Raw genomic sequence first — 18,657 nt, forward strand, 5'->3', positions numbered from 1 at the left:
CACAACTTCCGATCAAAGCATCAAATATTCTGGTTATTTGATGATAAATTATAAGTTATGGTGCCACATTTCATCTATAATTCTGTTGCCTTACCATATGCCACTGTATGGCACGCTCACAAATCAAGTGTTTTCTGTCTAATACTGAAAATCTGCAAGTCCGATGACAATGACAAGAGAGCATACTGCTTTGTACCTTCGTAACTACAATAATAGAACACATTGAGCGCCTCCACTGCAGCTGGTCCCCTCTGCTTGTAGCCAAAAATCAAATCTATCCATTCATGAAGATGAGCAGAAACATACTCGGATTCCTAGAAGGAAAAAATGCTCTTGTAAGAATAAGAAAAGTACTGCTCCCTTCTTGAAATATTTACCATTTTCTGCGAAAGAGATTTAAATCCTAAACTAAGAGTATCTACAAACTAGGTATATACCAATGTATAGGGCAGAAGCCTAAGAATATCCATGTGTGTCAAGGGCAGTAACTGTCAGGTAAGAGGGAAAATTAATACAGTGAAGCAGCACATCTAGACTATTGAAATGCAACTGTGCAAGGGAAGGTAAGCTGCTAGTTCCCTAGTACCATACAGAATATTCTATAAAAAGCAAGGGAAGCCTTATCACCTAAACCCACCTAATTCTGCATTTTATTTCTTAGGGCAGCAAACTCCCAAATGATTAGTATCTTCAGGCTCTTTCCTTTTTTCTTTTGAGCATTTTATCTACATGCAGAGTGCTTTTAACTGAAAGTTCTAATGGTACTTGTATGTCAAATGCAACCACAACTCTAGTTTGAATGTAGTCCCAGTATTTTACACTTAAGCCACAGTGACAATGTGTAGATGTACTTTCTTTACCATTACTTCACACATATAAACATCATCTTACCAGAGCCCTCCTGTGTTTATAAATGAAGTCTTCTGGGGAGTGGGCCCATTTTGGGAGAACAACATCATTTACCATCTCTTTGGATATTTGAAGCTGACCTAAGTTAAAACCTAGTGAAAAATTTGGAGAATTTTAAGAGTTACTACAAAATATTTCAAATATCTTCATGTCTCAATAAAGTTTAAAAAGTGTTCTTTTCTCAGTGCAAGGAAAGGATATTGAAAAATTCTTAATTTAAATCTCCAATAACCCTACCACTGACAGGAGGTTAAGTTCTGCTCTAAATATTTAAAATGTTAAATGATATAGGATAACAATTGTCCAAAGCACCTAAATGACTTCGAAGCTGAATTCCCAACCTTAAAAGTAGCATTATCATTTGCACACCTATCTGTAAACATATCTGCATTTGTTTGTTTGTTTTGGTTTGTTTTTTTTTTTTTTACCAGGATAAAGAGTCCAAAACATTTCAATGAGGTTATTCATAAGAACAAAGTTACCTATAGGTTTAAATTATTATAGAATCAGGGCTTTCAAGAAGTCTTAAATCCCACCAGCTTTCATTAGAACAACTCTAAACACTTAAATGACTTTTGAAAGCATGACTTGGCTGTTTCCAATTTTTATAACTTAGAACTCCAGTAGATTGTAGCTAGCAAACAAAATTAGCAGCAAACACACAAATCCATTTTTAAATTGTCTAATAGGTAGAGAAACAATTCCCTATGCAGTAAATGTGAATTAAAAAATGGCTAGGAGTCTCATATCAGAATGCAGGACGTTGTCTTTTCAATCAGCATTACATAGGAGTGAAACAGCTTTTTTTTTTTTTTTTTTTTTCCTTCTGATACTTACTGAAACCTTACATGGCTCTAAAATCAGGTGACTTAACACTGCATTGGAAGGTAACAGTAACAAGCAGAAAATATGCTGGTTGCCTAGAACAAATAGAAGACCTCACATGTTTGAAGATGTCCAAACTCTATCATCCAATGAACCCAGTTAAAAGAATACTAACTAATCTGTAGCAACTTTTGCTAACTATTTAATCAGTATTAACTATTGCTAACTTTTTCAAACATCCAAATGAGCATCTCTGATATTTTACATTAGGTAAACAACACTATTTTTAGCCATCCTTAAGCCCCCAATCTGAATTTTAAACAACATTTAGGCTGCTGCTTAACACAACCGGTGTCTTCATTAAACAGTTTGAAGCCAGCATGATGATTAAAGTAACTTCTACAAGCACACAATAAAGCTTAAATAAGAAGTATTCCACAGCATCCACAAATGGTTGCAACAATTCTTTTCTGAACAACAGAAGAACAGTTTTCTATGAGAATATTCTGAGCAGTCAGTTTACCATTTTGATTCTCCAGGAACTCTGGGAAGTAAAAGAACTCTGGGATAAGTTCCTTGACATCATTGGGGTTGTCCATGAGTGCCTGCCAGGTAGCAGGAATAGAGTGGAACTGCCTGTCAGCACAGTCGAATCTGTGGATCAGAAAACTCAGGTTAGACTTTGATCATTCCCTCAGTAAAATGATAAGGAAGAAAAATAAAGTGCTGCTTATTTGCTTACAGCATACCTGCCACTTTGAAGTTGGATATGAAGTGTTGTGAAAGGTTCTACCCGAATGAGGTAATGCATGACACCAGCAGCATTTGAGTAATGCGTCCCGTAGTGAAATTTGTCAATTATCCCAAGGGGATCCTCGAAATTCTCATATCTAAAAAAAAATAAATCTTTATAAATACAACTGAGCACTACAGCTGATTTACACGTGGATTATACTTATTGGAGGCAAGGATTCAAAAGAAACGATCACAGCAACCCTTAAGAGAAAAATACATTGAGTTCTATTAAATATGAAGATTCCAATTCAGACTTAGAAAGTCCCTAAGCAAAAGACTGCTGAAAGATAGAAATGTACACTGGATATAGCCTTTGCATACCTGTTCTTATGCTCTTCTCTAGGCATTTGCTATCAGCTATCAGAAACTAGATAAAGGGCAAGACGGGCCTGATTTAGCATGACTTTATACAACAGACAAAAAAGGCCATATCACTAAGCTGAACATTTATTATTGAAGGGACTTGTGACAGTTTCCGGCAAGATTTAAAAAAAAAAAAAAAAAAAAAAAAAAAAAAGAGCATGCGTGTGACTATGTCAGGATGCAGAAAAGAGATTTATTTAACACTCATGCCCATTTCCTTTTCTACTGGCAAACTCACTCTACAGTACTATACCACCATCTGGCTGATATATTCCTCAGTGTCACAAGGCCAGTAAGAAAAGTTACAGTTAAACACACTGCTAGAGAACCAATTTCATTATAGTCAGGGATAGAGCCTAATCCTTCAAAGAAAATTCTCCACGTTCCAATTTTTCAGAAGAAAGCTGGTTTTGGAAGATGCCTGACGAGTGTAATCTGGTATGATAGCACACTCCCCACATTAGCAAAAAAGGAAGGATCGCTACACCAATGCGTGGGTGCAAGTACTTGTCATTCCTACCTACAGAGGAGTTGCTAGAAGTCACTGAGTTATATTTTATTTCAAAGATAATAATCAATGCTTGAAAAAAAGAGCAAGAAGCATAGATTTAGGATCAATGCCACCTCTCAGCACAGGCAGCTCAACTCATCAGCATGATTTCACACTCCTTATCTTGAAGCAGACATGGGACACAGTATGTCTCTTCAAGCTGCTGGGCCATTAAATTAAGTGTTTCTACAGGCTTTCAGTTTTTTATCTCCACATCTGAGAAACAATTGAAAATTTACAACAGTAAGTTTTGTCCTTTCAGTGCCATATAAGCCAACTAATCTGAATGCAGCAGGAACAACAAATCAACAACCTTGATTTGATGTAAATGCATCTGTGATGTTATAAAACTAGCTTTTAAAAATTTCACTGTCACAACTTTATTTTTAAAATGTGTTATTAGCCTGGTGGCTCAGAAAAGACAGAGAAACATAACTGAGTGTTCAAATACATACTTTTCTTTCACAGCCTTAGCATTCTTTTCATTTACTACCCCTATGGGTTTGGACAGATCCCTAAAGACTGCAGGATTATTCAGGTCCAGTTCTTCTGAAGTATAATCTCGTAAAATCCAAGGGAACTAAAAAAATGAAAAAAAAAAAAAGTCAAATGGAGATTAAAAATCCCTCTTTCAAAATAGAAAAAAGACATACCTTTGGCAAAAATTTTAAAATTAATTTTTTAAATTACCACAGGATATTGTGCAAGGTCATTGTAAGTTCGTCCTGCCATCGTGTTCAGCTGAATAAGGTAGTCAAAGTTGGATATTTCTCTGTTCACCCATTTCTGAAGGACAAAAAAAAAAGATACAGTGGAAGTCACTATATCAGAGATACCACTATTGCTAATTACATGTCTTGTCAGTATTTATCTGCCAGAGAATAGTATTGGCAAGTGAAAGAGTATAAGAATGGTATGAAAGTCCAAATTTAATTTCTCCTAATGAAGTTTATTTTCCATTTGACTCAGTGACTGTGCTACCTATATTTCATTGAAATCATGTCCCTGATTGATGCCAGTACTGTTTTAAATACAGGGCAGCAGACAACTAGCAGCCTCAGAATAAAAAATGAGAAGAAAAACAGAAATGAAAGAAACAGAAAGGTGGCAGGTAAACAGGTACTGAGAAAAAACGGGAACACAACTTTGAAATCCACTAGAGTTCTAAGGTCAAAATTTATTTATAAATTGTTCTCCCATTGGTTAATGGTACAGGTATTTGTAAACTAACATAGTGGAGCAAAGGCACAAGGACCATTATATTTTAAACCAAAGACAGACAGAGCTGTGTTCAGAAGGGCTCAATATCTATCTGTAGTGTGACGGAGACATTTTATTACAGACAATATTTTCTCTACGTAAATATACAACATGATAGCTTTTATCATTAGAGAAACAAAGAAAAAACAATGTATTTCTGGTATTTTAAAAGTAATTTGTAAAGCTTCCTCCCTCAAAGAAAACAATAATTGTGGCATAAAAAGATGGAAGATAAAAACATGTTTACTGCATTTAAAATTTATCCCTGTTTACGGTAATACAGGCATTTTGACATTTTCCTTTTATACCAATATTACTAATTCCCTTAAGACCGTATTTCCTGCTTAATCTTCACATGGGCTTTGTTGAAACCCCCATCATGAAAAGATAGCAGGGAAAGTTATTTGCGCATGTAGTAAAAGAAGTTCTAAAATGTGCATTCAAGATCATGGACTAAAAACAGAAGCAAGTCTGCTACATGTTTTCCGTTCTTGTTGGAACACTTGTCATAATCACATCAACAGAGCCTGGCTCTATCCATTTACCTCACTGACTGTAAACACAAAACACAGCATTTCTAAAAATATGCATGTGAAAGTTCAGGGGCCAGACTGAGGGTACAGAATTTGGCAGTTTTCATCTAAACACTGGGGAAAAAAAAGTAAAAGCAGTAGTCCAGGACCTTCCAGGACTCCTTCAAGAAGCAGAGGAATGCTCTAGACCATTTATGCTGAAGTCTCATACCTGCATCAAACCTGAAGCTTTAAAAAGTTCCTGTGGAGATCTGGTCCCAGAAATATTTGGAGAACGCAGTGACAATATTCGACTATATACTTTGTTTCGTACCTGTTGAAAACAGCATTAATAAAAAAAAAATTATTCTGGAGATTGAAGCTGACAAGTAAACAACTTCTCTGCTAATTAAAATGTCAAATAAAAGGAACACAGTTACACTTTTAAACACTTCTATCTCTTGCTGCATAAAGTGTTTAGACATGGATGGACATGACATCCTTCAGTTACAGGATATAAAGGCAAGATATATTATGAATTCATTTGTGCGTGTGTGTGTGTGTGTGTAGATGCTACAGAAAATCGTTATTGCCACAGAAGTCCTCTAGGAAATACTGCTGCTGTTCACATAAAATTACACCAATGTTTTCCCTAAAAACTATTGCAAAGATTTATTTACTTGGGGAAAAAAAACCCAACAAAAACAAACACACAACATTTTATAGGAGCTATTCATAAACTGACATACTAGTATGTAACTCACCCTAAGTTCTGATATTTATGCTAGTCCCACATACAATGGATCACTGACATTATCCGGGGCTGGGGCCAGGGTGGGGCAGGGAGGGGGGGCGGTGCGGGGCAGAATTCACTAATCCTAAACCATGAAATATAGAAAGTCTCCTTTACTTTGTAATTTATTTGCTCAGAATATTTAAAAAGATGTGTGGGCTTCAAGATATTTAGATTACTACTGATGTAACTTTAGTTGAATAATTGTTCTGTATCATAACAGAGAGAGACAGGAAAAAGAAGAATCTTGTTTTATCCATCTTTTCACAATTCATCAGTTTCTAGATACCAGACTGAGGTTTTCACAGACTGCAGTCTACTTTCCCATAATGGTTATATCTAGCAAACCTTTTACTACTAGCGTTAGAGTATTTCAAAAGACACCAGGCTCAGACTTGACACGATCAGTGAACTTAACACTTGTGCTAATTTCATGAATCAAAGAAATTTGGGAAATCCATACCTCCTTATTGAAGTTGAGGAAATAGTTGGTTTGATCTGTAAGGAAGATCTCCAAAGCTGACCTCCTCAGGTTGTACCGACGCAAATGTATCTCTCGAATTTGAGAAAGGTGCCATTTGAAATCAAAACCTACCCCTAGGGAGAGCACTTTGATTATTGACTTGGAATATATCAAAAACTTCATATAGATGTAATAGAGTATCATTTCCAATCACCCCAGAGTTATTCCTAGGAAAGGCAAACTTTGTATGTGGCTTGATCAACCATTTTGCTAGGAAAATATAATTAACTTCAGCTATTGTTCTGCTGAAAGAAAGAGGCAGCAGGAAATATCTGATGGAGTGTAGAATTTGTTTTTGCTTTCCGATCAAGAACATATTATAAATGTATTCTGCTGACAAAAAATATGAACCAAGCCCCTTTGCTTTCTTAAAAGCTTCTATTTGAGCCTGTTTATGTTTAGAATTCCCAAAAGGCCAACTTCTTGATACACTGTTTTTGAAAATTTTACCATTATTCGTCAAACATTTCAGTTCACTGTTTTCATACTCAACTGTGTATATTTTATTGAAGTTCACTAAATTAATATAGATGATTAATGTTTACATACTACTACTTTTAAATCATTACTTACTAATACTTTTTAATCAATGTACGAGTGAAATGTTATTTGTCAGGGAGGTGCCATTTCAGCAGCAAATTAGAGGTAATGACTTTTTTTAGTCAGCAAACTTAATTAATTTTTTAATAAGTTAATTTTTTTTAAGAAATACTAAAAACAGTGAATCAAATTAACAGCTCAGCAAGTACAGTTCCAGATTCTTGATTCTGAAGGGATCAGCGAGCCACTGACCACCAAGTACAATATTAATTTTAAGCAAAGATCTGCAACTTGTCTCTTCACAATTAGTTTGACAGTCATTCTCAAAAAAAAAAAAAAAAAAAAAAAAAAAATCAAACTCAGCTTACTGAAAACAGAATGCTGAACTGCACCGAAAAGAAAGAGATACTGATCATGCTCACCTTCCTCTTTTTCAATGCTACCATCAAAGAAATAGATGTGCTGGGTAGTGATCTCCAGTCTGCCAGGTATCACATCAATTACTGTAATAAGTTCACAGTCTTCAGACAATATTAGCTTTTCTTTCTGACTTTGCTCATCCTTCTCATCCCTACAAAAATACCGCTAAGTGTTATGGGGTTGGGTAGATTATACAGTTGCTCAGGTACTTGCTAAGAGTATGGTTCAGAAAAAGGAATCAAATCTGAATGGCGTTAAAAGCACAACATAAATGACTATATGAAGCTACTTCCATCAGCAGTCTTGGATGTTTCAGACTAGACTCCCAAACATCATTTCATAGCATCACTCTTCAGGCTTGATATTTCAGTCTCTGGCACAATGGACTTGACCTCACTTGAAGTATAAAAACATGATGCTGCATTCCCCTTTCTTATTTAATTGCTAGGTGCTTAAATTCTCTGGCCCAGAGCAGAGCTGAGTCCTGGTTCATGTCACTAAATTTATCTTCAGAAGTATTTGAAGTAATGGTTGCTCAGAAGTTGATAGATATGACACATCATAAGCAAGCATTTAATAACCTTCAAGGTACAAGAAAAGGCATCAGTATCACTCAAAGAAGTGCCACATCTCTAGTGCACTTCAACAGCACAGACATGCATAGGTGCACGCAGAACATCTCATGTCCAGTTAATAGAGTGAAGCATTTGCTATCTCCCCCTGTCCCGCCACTCCCACTTTTTTTTTTTTTTTTTTAAAGTCATACAAGAGACATGGAAAAAGCACAGCAGGCCTTCTCTCTGGAATGCTCTCAAACCCAGGGGACTCTCTAGCAGATTAATGCCAACCAAGCAAACATCCGTGCTATACAGCTGATGGTATAGGGAATGGCCCTGGCACCTATGGACAAGAGCCAGTTCCAGTCTGGTCTATGCCCTTACAGGGCAGACTGCTTCTTGAGAATTACAGCCAATGTATGTAGTAGAAAAGCCTCAACAATTCTGTAGCTTCAGCTTCAGACCAACGGTGAGCAGTGAAACACTAACAAATCCTCACAAACATCTGCTCTGCCTTCTTTTCCCTAGGGGTCTTTATGTCTCTTTGTTGACAATGATAAATCCAACAGCAACTTTTCTGCTGTTCAGAACTACTACAAAGCCCTGGATTGGATTGTTAAGGCCAGACAAAGAAAGAAGGAAGCTTGGTATTCTAATCAACTCCTGAAGTTGTTTATCACTCCTTATTCCTACCACAGAAACAAGTTTCAACTGTTCTATTCTGCTGTACTTACAAATTGGAACTGGCTGCTGTGTCTTCTTCTGGTAGTTCTAGAACATCATCTTCCAAGTCACTCACTTTCACCTGCTTCACCACCTCCAGAAGCAGAGACTCACTAGAGGGCTGTGTCTGGTGCACACCTATCATAAATAGACATTTCAGCTCAGAAAATTTTTTGCTACAACACTTTTGGGAAGCTAAACTACTGAGTGTATCTCCTACTGTTGAATGTTCGTTTTAACTGAGTAATACACAACCAGACTTCTTAAATACTTTTGGAGGCAAGCAGAACACTAATAATACTCCCTGAACTACACTGAAATATATGTCAAATCATAACAGTATAAAGGGAAGACATAAACACATTAGAAAATTTTAAACTGAATTCTGATGTGGACGCTTCCAATAAAATATTTTGCAGTGTTCTGCCCAGACACTGTTAAAGTGATTCCAGTTTTCATGGAAATACACTGCATTTGATTTTTTTGCTTACTTAGGTTTATAGGAGTGTTATTTTTTTGGTTTGAGTCTTGATATCCAATACACCTAACTTAAAAAACAGTTTATACCACCAACTCAGCTGTTTGGCACACTTCTGAAAGAAAGTGCCTCATATCTACACATTTTAATCATAAGCTCTAACAAGTTTTAAACAAATACTCTCTGCTTACTCTGATCTCATTGTTTCCTTTTCTTGAAAAAATAATCTTATGCAAGAAAGCTATGTGACTACCTATTTTAAAACAAAGGAGTTCTTTTTTTTTTTTTTTTTTTTTCAACAAAAATACACATTTCAATGAAGAAGGGCAAATGTATTCTACTTAGTAGGAAGATGCTGTTTCAGGTCAAAGCACCACTCATGTTATACATTTTACTATAGAGGAAATGAAAAATCAAGATTTAAGTATTTACCATACACTGATTCTTAAATACAAAGAGTACAGTGTGTATCTTTCTTCACTAAAGACTGAAGAATCCCAAGTGAAATACAAATACAAGCTCACCTAAATTATCTCTCAGGTCACTAGCATCCTGATGAGAGTTGAAGTTGTAATTCTGCACTAGTTTTAGTCTCATACGTGAAAAATTTTCCACATTTGAAAGTTTCCAGTGAATAGGATGCTGTTTCCTAGGAAAACAAGAATATTCATAAAAACAGTCAAAAGAAGGTAAATACCTACATGAATGAACGGGTTACAAAAGCAAAAGAGTACATATTTAGAAAAATACTGGTCATCCACCTGAACATTCTAAAATATAAAAGCAATAAACTGCATTTTCATTCTAAATTTCATATTGCAGCTCTGATCATCCTAAACCACTTTGTAAACACTATTTATTTTCTACTGAAATACATCAAATTGTTTACACTTTCAGTTAATGACAATTAAAAGATCCCCCCCAAAAAAATCTTCATCCAGAACTTCCCCAAAAGCTAAGAGAGGCAAAATGTATTCTTTTAAACTGAAATTAGCTTCATGCATAAAAACTCGATGTCTTTACTAACAAGTCTATTCTACTCTCTCTCTTCCAACAGAACCACTAATCCATAGGATCTCGCAAAAAGTTTTTGCAATCACTTCATTGATAACTAATTTTTATTTGTCACTTGGCAAGAAAATCTAATATCCAGGTAACCAGCTCAGCATTATACTTCAAACTTTGCATTTTGATAATTAAATGCAGAAAACATTACGAAAGATGCATTCAACATTAACTTCACATCTCAAGAATAGTTATCAGAGTCAATTTGACAAGGTTCTAACCATGTGAAACAGTCAGTCATGTGAGCAAATTCCTTTTAAGTATCATATACGGTTTGATTTAAAAACTTCACTCTTACATTTCAGACCAAGGACCACGTTCAGAGAGCAAGTAAAGCTGGGCTGCTTTCCACTGTCTCAGGGTAGCTGTGTGTTGACTATTAAGTTGCTTTAGCATACTGTTGTACCGCAGATTTTCTTGCCGAGCCTTTCTGCTGAATGGTTCCACAAAATGCTCCTGAAAGACCATTAAAAAAAAAATCCAGCGCTAATATAACTCTGACCTTTGAAAACACAATTTTGTAGCTTGCAAGAATTCTCATAAATTAAGAAGGAACAAAAAAAGTTTAGCAGTAAAAACTTCTGAAAATCTAAGGTAATGCTTATGAGAGAAATTTTAAAAAGCTCAGTACTGGAAGAAATGGCGCCAAACTTTGACTTAAAGACGTGAAGAAAGCATTATCAGTGCTGAATCCATATGAAAGCAATTTTTCATCATCAGAAAAGTAGTCAGTAATGGAAAACCCATTATAATAGGTAGAATTTTTTCTTTAGATTCTGGTATTCTAGAATGTGACTTATTGTATTCTTCCTTTAGCTACTTGAATAAAAAAGACTTACTACAAGCATCCTTATTCAGAAGACAAAGGGAAAAAAACAGAAATGTAACTTAGTTATGATATTTGCTGCGATTACCAGTTAATTCTAATGCTTAAACTGAGTCTGGACCTTATACAGAAAGGTCAGTTCAGAAACAATTTTTCCACACATTAAATAGGAACTGTTCACTGTTTCAAATGCTTTCACTATATTGAAGTAGGGTTAAAAAAACCAACCAAACAAAAAAACAAACCACACTGACTCATTTCATAATGGAGAAGAGGTTTTAATAATTCAAAACATAAATCAGAGTAAAAGAAAACGCAGCTTATAGCTGAGCATAATTCTAGGTTGCTGTATTATGAGGAAGGCCTACTGTCCTGAAATAACTGTTTACAGATAGACTCTTAAATAGAAAGAATAGAATTAAAAAGCATATCCTACAAGTGTATATAGTCACACCACCCATAAAATGTTAAAACAATCAACCTGCCTGCAACCACTTGAATTGGATCATCCTGGATTTCAGTTTCTCCATCTTTTAGAAGGCAACTCCTGAGATAGTTCTTCTAAGAGAAACTTGCACTCACTCAAAACCTTACCTGAAATTTAAGCTTACTTTCTCCTCTCTCCCGGTCTCGCCTATGCATGTTCACCATAAATGCTTCATAACAATCTTTCCAATAAAGTGCCATCTGCTCATGATCATGTCTGAATGAATTCTCTTCATATTGCTTCATATTTGGAATAATCTGGTTCCACCAAAACAAAAAGCACAATGTCATTTCTGAATGAGTTCCTCTGCTTTCACGGCTAAAAAGAGGGGGAAAATGATACAAGAAGAATCTACTACTTACATATTTGTCAATATAAATTTGCCACTCATCAGAGTTGCAGTATTCTTGAAAGTCCTCAAAGAAAGATGGGCTGCCATTGGTGGGAGGCAATGAAGGGAGATGCAGGTTCATGAAGAGAAGTTCATAAATCTTGGATACCAATGTCCGAACAAGGGGAATCAAAAATGAGTAAGTTTCTGTCTTCTCTTCAATTGATTTACTCAAGATGCCTTCCAGCTTCCCCAAGAGGTAGCATGCTTCAGGCTGGCTCTCAATTACTTTGGTCTGAAGGAGGGTGTTTAGTTTGGCTGCTGCCATAGCACAGACCTACACAAACAACAAAAAATGAATGCAATCCTCAAAATAGTAATTTTGAGCACCTATCTTTTCAGCACAGGAGTATGTACATATTCTGGCTGCATCCAAGGAAGCCTGAAGGCACACAGCATCAAACATGGGCACTGATCACTTATCCTGTGATGACCAAACCTGAGTCAGCTACAACCCGAAAGTCACACAGCTGCATTAAGACAATCACATACCTATACTAAGGATCCTGGCTTTACTGAAGGGCTCATATTCCAGGCACAGCTCTAACTTTGTTCCAGATGTTGACTTGCAGAACAGTCCAGGTTCACGTGCACTTAATGTATGTAAACCTGAAACCGCTAATAAATGTATTTTATGGTAGAAACGAAAAATCATGATCAGAATCACTATCTTACTGCCACTAGTGCCTACATAGTCCCATCTTCAAACAGCTTGCCCTCTACCTCTTTCTCATGCTCAGGAGGTGCACATTGGTAGGACTCTAAAGTAAATTTGCAAATGGTAAGAACCAATAAAACATCTTCCCTATAGAAGGATGAGGGACTGCCATCAGTCTGCTCACTGGTATGAGCAGCTCCCCTGTAAACCACAACAATTACATCAAACATACACTTAAAACACAGTACCACTTGCAGAAATTTGCAACAAACCTGTAAGTTATCTTGTGCAATGAATCCAAGGAGCAACTGGACTTGCACCTGTGAAAGCCTGATTGCTTCTAGGCCAGCAGAGTACCAGACTGACAGGCTATCCATCAGAGTCACTAGCTCTTCCAAGAGCTATTGTAAAAACAGAAGATTTGCATGAAATAAAATTAACAACAGCTACTGCAGTTGGATACACAATAATTTCAAAGAGGTGAAGAGGTGGCTGAGTTCCCACTTCTAACTTACCCAAACCCAGAAAATTATCCCAGAACACTGCAGTTAAACCAGTAATTTGAAACAATTCCTGACTACAAAAAAAAAAAAAAAAAAAAATCTAGCCCAGTATGTTAACTCACATATCTCCCCTGAATAAAGCCCAAACCAGCATATAGTATATATGCTTATGTTTTTCCTGAAATTTAACTCCTATAAATGCCACTTCCTTAGAAAAGTTAGAGACTCCACGAGCAAGATTACTATGATTGAAAAGACACTATTATTAATAGCACAGATACCAAACCAACTGGCAATTTCTGGGTTCAGTATATATATATGATTTTATTTCATTCTTTTGCTTTGTATTTTAAATTATTTAAGTGTAACACTAGTATAATTTACCAGCAATAGGAATATGTACAGTGCCCTGAGAAGGAAAACAAGGCTTCTTTCATGAATATCTGATTTAGTGAAATGCTTGAAACGTCCTAACAATTATTAATGTATTTTAAAAAATAAATTAAAAAAATAAATAATTAGGAGGTACTCCTTTCTGTCAAGTATTCTCATACTAGACGTGATACAAACCTTGTGAAAGGTAGGTATTCAGAAGGCAAACGGCACATTTCACTATCCAGACATGTTTGCTTTAAACTAATATACCTTGATATATTCCCTAATAAATTACTCAAATATAAAATCATTCTTTTGTTAAGCTCCAGAATCACATGAATGCTTCTGTGGCAGACTGAAAGCTGTCCTGCCTAGAATATTATGGTGCACGATGCTTTAAATTCTCCCCAGGCACAGTGGAAGATAATTTATGAAAGTATGGTTATGTTGAATTCAGAGTTGGCAATAAGCACAACTCTCACTGTTCCAGCGTTCAGATCTCATTTCTAATTAGATTTCACAAAAGCTAGATCACAACAGACAGCAAAGCTTTTACCAAGAGGAGACTTTAAAAACAAACAATTAAAAGCTTTAAGATTAAGCTATGTTTACTTACAAGCAGGCATTTTGGAGAACAGCTTAGGAATTACTGTGTTGATGACTCTTAACATTACACTTTCCCCCCACCCCCAAAAAGTAGCCTTAAAAAAACCTGATTTTTTAAAGGATTTATCATGATATAATGATGGTTTCCATAAAATACCTCTGCCTTTTAGCCTTGAAAAATGGAAAAGCAATGACAACTCAGACATTGAAGGAAGCAAGACCACTGACAGAAATTACATAAACATTGAGGCCAACTATGTGTGTCTACAACATATATGTCAACAAGGCAGGAGAAACAGCCAGGTGACAGAAAGCTTCTTTACCTTACTAACCGTGTCTGCTAGTCATTTTCTTCCTCAGACCTCATGTTTCTGACTCTAATACATAAAATTGAGCTATTTGCATATATATGCACAAAATCATGTTGAAACTCCAATATGGGTCAAAGCCCAGAAGTGACATTTCTCAGCTTGCAACTGAGCAGCGTTTTGGCTGGTCTTTTATTCAGGACAGACACAATGAGTCATATGTGCTGATAAACGGTGCAAAATCTGCTTAGGCTACAACTGACATTGTTTCATTAGCTCCTACATCTTCTAAATATTTCTCCAGTCTGAAAAGACCTGGATTTTTAATAAAGAGTACCACTTAGAGGTCTATTTAATTTGCAGAATTAACTATATTCCCTGTAGTAACTATTCACACTTTTTTACTCATTAAAGGGCAATGTAATCCCTTCCACTATGAACCCTTACTCTATAGTTTAAAAACATATACCTAGAAGGGATGACAGTATCCAAGCCGACACCTTTTTCATTACTACTTCAGCCTATATACATTACTTCCATTATGCAGTTACTGTACCTTTTCTGTCCATAAATTTGAATTAACTAGTCCTTCTGCCTGCAGGAAATCTTGTACAATTAGCAAGAGCTTGAAGGCATTTTCAGCATGTGTAGGGAGAGCTTTTGAATCTCTGTTATCAGTAACTGACCATTCTAACATCTTCTCCAGCAAGCTGCATGGAAAACAAAATCCCAAAGTAATTATTACATGTTCTAAGTGTAAGTGGCTTTAAAAAAATCCAATTAGGTATTTAATTGAATCTCTTAGTCTGCGGTGACATAACTGCCATCTTCTCGATAAGCCAATGAGGTAAAAGAGATTTTGAGAAGCTCATGAAGTCAGCGATACAGTTTCAAAACCTTATGGTCACATGACACTACTAAATAGTTAGTGGAATATACTTCTGACAGTATGTGAAGAAAGAGCAAAGAAGAGTACACCTTGTTGGAAAACACCCACCCCTTCCCAGCTTCATTAACGCCCCTTGCTTTCTCTGTTTTTCTCAAAAGGTATGAAAAGAACCTGTCCTTGAACTGTACACTCACTTGAGTTTTATTTCATCAGAAGGTCGCAGCAACTCATTAGATATCCCCAGTTTCGTCAGTGCAGAAAACACCTGTCCTCTCTCAATCCAAGCATCATCATCAGATTTTTCAATGCCTTTCCACATTATACACAGTAAGATGTCTGTAAGTAACTGTATGAGTTCATTATCACCCCCCTACAAAAGAAGACAAATATTTACAGCCCTTCTAGTTCAGAAAACCTTTGAAACATTTCTCTTTCATCACAGGTCCCTATGCTTGCATGTTTCAGCATTTTTGAAAACTCTGAAGTTTAAAATCCAATTGCTAAATACATGAAAACACAAATATAAGAGACTGTGGCTTGCTTGTATGGTGTAATACATACTAACTTGACTTCTACATCATTATTTCAGCCTGACCTTTGGCTACCCTTGATTTTTTCCACAGCAAGTCTGCTCCTTGCCGCCTCTGGAAGATAAAGGATGTTAAAATAGAGAAGGGAGGGTGGTGAGTTTGTAGAGGTTTTTCTTTGTTTATTTGGGGGGAATTTTTTGTTTTGGGTTTTTTGTTTGGTTTTCTGTTTGGGGGGTGGGGGGTTGTTTGTTTGTTTTTTTTAAATTCAAAGCTATTCCAACTAGACAACCAAAAAAGAAGACACATTAGAAAAGGAAGTACCCCCACCCACTATAAAAGAGCTATATTGTTTGCATTTCTGTTAGAAAATGGGAGGGGGAAAAAAAGGACAATAATTATCCATCAGGGAGATGATTAAAACAAAAAAAGGAATTGCAGACATTTGGAGAAATTAACCACATAAAGAGTGAATTACTTACTCCTTGGTTTTCCAATAAAGAAAGATCAGCGGTGAAGCCCACATCATTTATAACGCCCAGCTCTTTGTCAGGCTGCCCAGAGAATGGTTTTGTGTTCTCTATAGGTGACGGTGTGCTGGGCTGGCTATCTGTCATCTGATTCACAATGTCAGCCAATTCATAAGAGTCAACACTGGAGAGATCTAAACTCAAATGTGAAGGATTACTGTGCCACAATTCTTCTCGGTCCTCTGACCTAAAAGACATCTCTGCTGTGGATGCATCTTCCAGCGGCATAACAGAGAAATGGGCAGGGACATCCAGGGATTTGTTGTCTTCTAAACTCCACTGATCAAACAGACCATTAACAGATGCAAAGCTGACAGTTTTGTCTCCCTCTGTCTTATCAGTTTGATGTTTCTGAAGCTCTTCAGCAGGACACTTTTTTTCCTCTTCCCTTGAGGAATCAGCTCTGTTCTCTTTAAAGCCAATCCGGACCTCTGAGTTTTCTTTCAGGAATAGTCTAATCAAAGTGTCCTGCCAGCCCAGCTGCTGAGAAATCTGTTGTGCTGCATCCATTTGGGAATGCAAAAGGTGCAAAACCTAAGGATAGGAGAAGATATCCCATACCTACACATTAATTTTAGCTTGTAACTGCATTCATTCTAGCTTTTCAATTAGACGTTTTACAGTGTTACAACTTTTTTGCCTTTTTTTTTTTTTTAGAACCTTGTAAGAGAGCCACAATTGGTTAATAATAAGCAACCAAGCCACAAAATAATTTTTCTCATTAGAAATATATATTTGAGGGAAAAAAAAAAAAAAAAGAAAAAAGAAAAAAATTCTCAGGAGTAGGGAAGAAAAGAAGCTATCAAAGCATATTGGTAAGTCCTCATATTTCAGCCACTCTTCTGCAACAATTCCTGCAAAAGCCAGTTATCACAACAAACAATCCTATTCAGCCACTAGACTACAAAAAAAGAAAATCTAGAACAGAAAATATGCTTGATTAGAAACTATTAAATAGATAAAATTAAGAAAGCTGCAGTATTAATAGCTTACCAATAGTGTACATTATCATTTCACTTTTTTCACTTTGAGAAACCGTAACAGACAATACAGTGCCTCACAGCTACATTCAGTACTACTAATTCCAGTGATATAAGCCAGAAAGAGCTCAGTATAGGAAAAAGTCACTGCTTCTTCCCTATCTCTTCCCTGCATCCACAACCACTCTTCTGAACCATAATATGTTCTATCAAAATAACATATTAAGAATACAAACAAAACTTTGATCATAGTCTTAAGCATCCTTTGAGAAAACTCGGTAATTCAAGGAGTCTACTATCTCTAACCTGTAGAAAATACAAGCTATTTAAGAATCATGATAGAGGCTTTACTTTTTATTTTGTTTTTTTAAAAGGACTTGAATACATTAAGTGACAGATAGGCTTCATTTTTAACATAAATCATTGCTAAAGAAGGCAGTAGCAACGAATACCACCGCTGTCTCTCAAATAAATAATTAAGATATCACACTGTACAGCTTATGGGCTTAAAGGACAACACTCCAGTTTTAAAGACGACAGCTTACCTTTCTACAGATAACCACTCTCACATTTATATCTGATCTATGAGCCAGATGCACTACAGCTATGAGATCTTTATAATTCACAGCAGGATCTGTAGGGGAGAAAGAAAAAACAACACAAACAATATCATTCAAGAGAATGTAACAGCTAAATATTAAAAATTGCCTTGGAGGTCACCTCCGCATCCAGGGGTAGTAAAGGGAATGAACTTCAGGGAACTAAGAAAGTGTTAGCTGAGACTAATGGGAACTTTGAATAGAACAGCTCTGGTTTTCCTGAACAAAAAAACCAAATATGTTTGCCTCTGAGCAGCAGGAGTTTGCTAATGGTAGACACAACAGTTGCCATTTACCTGCATACAGAACTTGGTTAAGAAGGTTTTTAATAAGAGAAACAGCAACTGGTGATTCATTCAGAAGGAGCCCCAGTCCAGAGTATCCCACTTCTCTGAGTCTCATACGGTGCTTACTACGTTCATAAACTTTAGTACATTTCAGCATCTCTTCTACAATCTGCAAGAAAAAGTACACACAAATGCAAAATAAACACAAGGGAGCACCCAGACCTCTTAAACTTAATTGTGTATGATAGAACATGCCAGTCCACTGGTTTTAAAGTTGACTTTGTAAGCCAACTCAAACAACATAGATTTTTTTTTTTTTTTTTTTTTTTTTTTTAAGATCCCAATACTTCACTTCAAGAGAACACTAATTCAATTGTG

At 36.1% G+C, this 18,657-nt stretch overlaps 1 protein-coding gene across 11 annotated transcripts in view; it reads right to left on the reverse strand.

The window, feature by feature from the left end:
• The window catches only part of NBEAL1 (neurobeachin like 1), a 92,116-nt gene that overhangs the window by 18,550 nt on the left and 54,909 nt on the right, over positions 1–18,657 (reverse strand). For all 11 annotated transcript variants that reach the window (XR_003923750.2, XM_041124577.1, XM_041124576.1 and 8 more), the window contains 20 exons: positions 18,289–18,448; positions 17,939–18,027; positions 16,366–16,947; positions 15,551–15,726; positions 15,024–15,177; positions 12,948–13,076; positions 11,989–12,294; positions 11,734–11,883; positions 10,612–10,769; positions 9,773–9,897; positions 8,782–8,908; positions 7,493–7,641; positions 6,471–6,604; positions 5,447–5,548; positions 4,133–4,228; positions 3,898–4,022; positions 2,484–2,624; positions 2,258–2,388; positions 892–1,001; positions 197–314 (listed from right to left, as the gene is read on the reverse strand). Coding sequence is in view for 10 of the 11 variants with exons in the window: in XM_041124577.1 (XP_040980511.1) it covers positions 197–314; positions 892–1,001; positions 2,258–2,388; positions 2,484–2,624; positions 3,898–4,022; positions 4,133–4,228; positions 5,447–5,548; positions 6,471–6,604; positions 7,493–7,641; positions 8,782–8,908; positions 9,773–9,897; positions 10,612–10,769; positions 11,734–11,883; positions 11,989–12,294; positions 12,948–13,076; positions 15,024–15,177; positions 15,551–15,726; positions 16,366–16,947; positions 17,939–18,027; positions 18,289–18,448 (3,262 nt within the window). In the remaining variant the exon portion in view is untranslated. The remainder of the gene's footprint in view (positions 1–196; positions 315–891; positions 1,002–2,257; positions 2,389–2,483; positions 2,625–3,897; positions 4,023–4,132; positions 4,229–5,446; positions 5,549–6,470; positions 6,605–7,492; positions 7,642–8,781; positions 8,909–9,772; positions 9,898–10,611; positions 10,770–11,733; positions 11,884–11,988; positions 12,295–12,947; positions 13,077–15,023; positions 15,178–15,550; positions 15,727–16,365; positions 16,948–17,938; positions 18,028–18,288; positions 18,449–18,657) is intronic.

The sequence above is a fragment of the Aquila chrysaetos genome, chromosome 6 (assembly GCF_900496995.4).
Source record: "Aquila chrysaetos chrysaetos chromosome 6, bAquChr1.4, whole genome shotgun sequence".
Lineage (NCBI taxonomy): Eukaryota > Metazoa > Chordata > Aves > Accipitriformes > Accipitridae > Aquila > Aquila chrysaetos.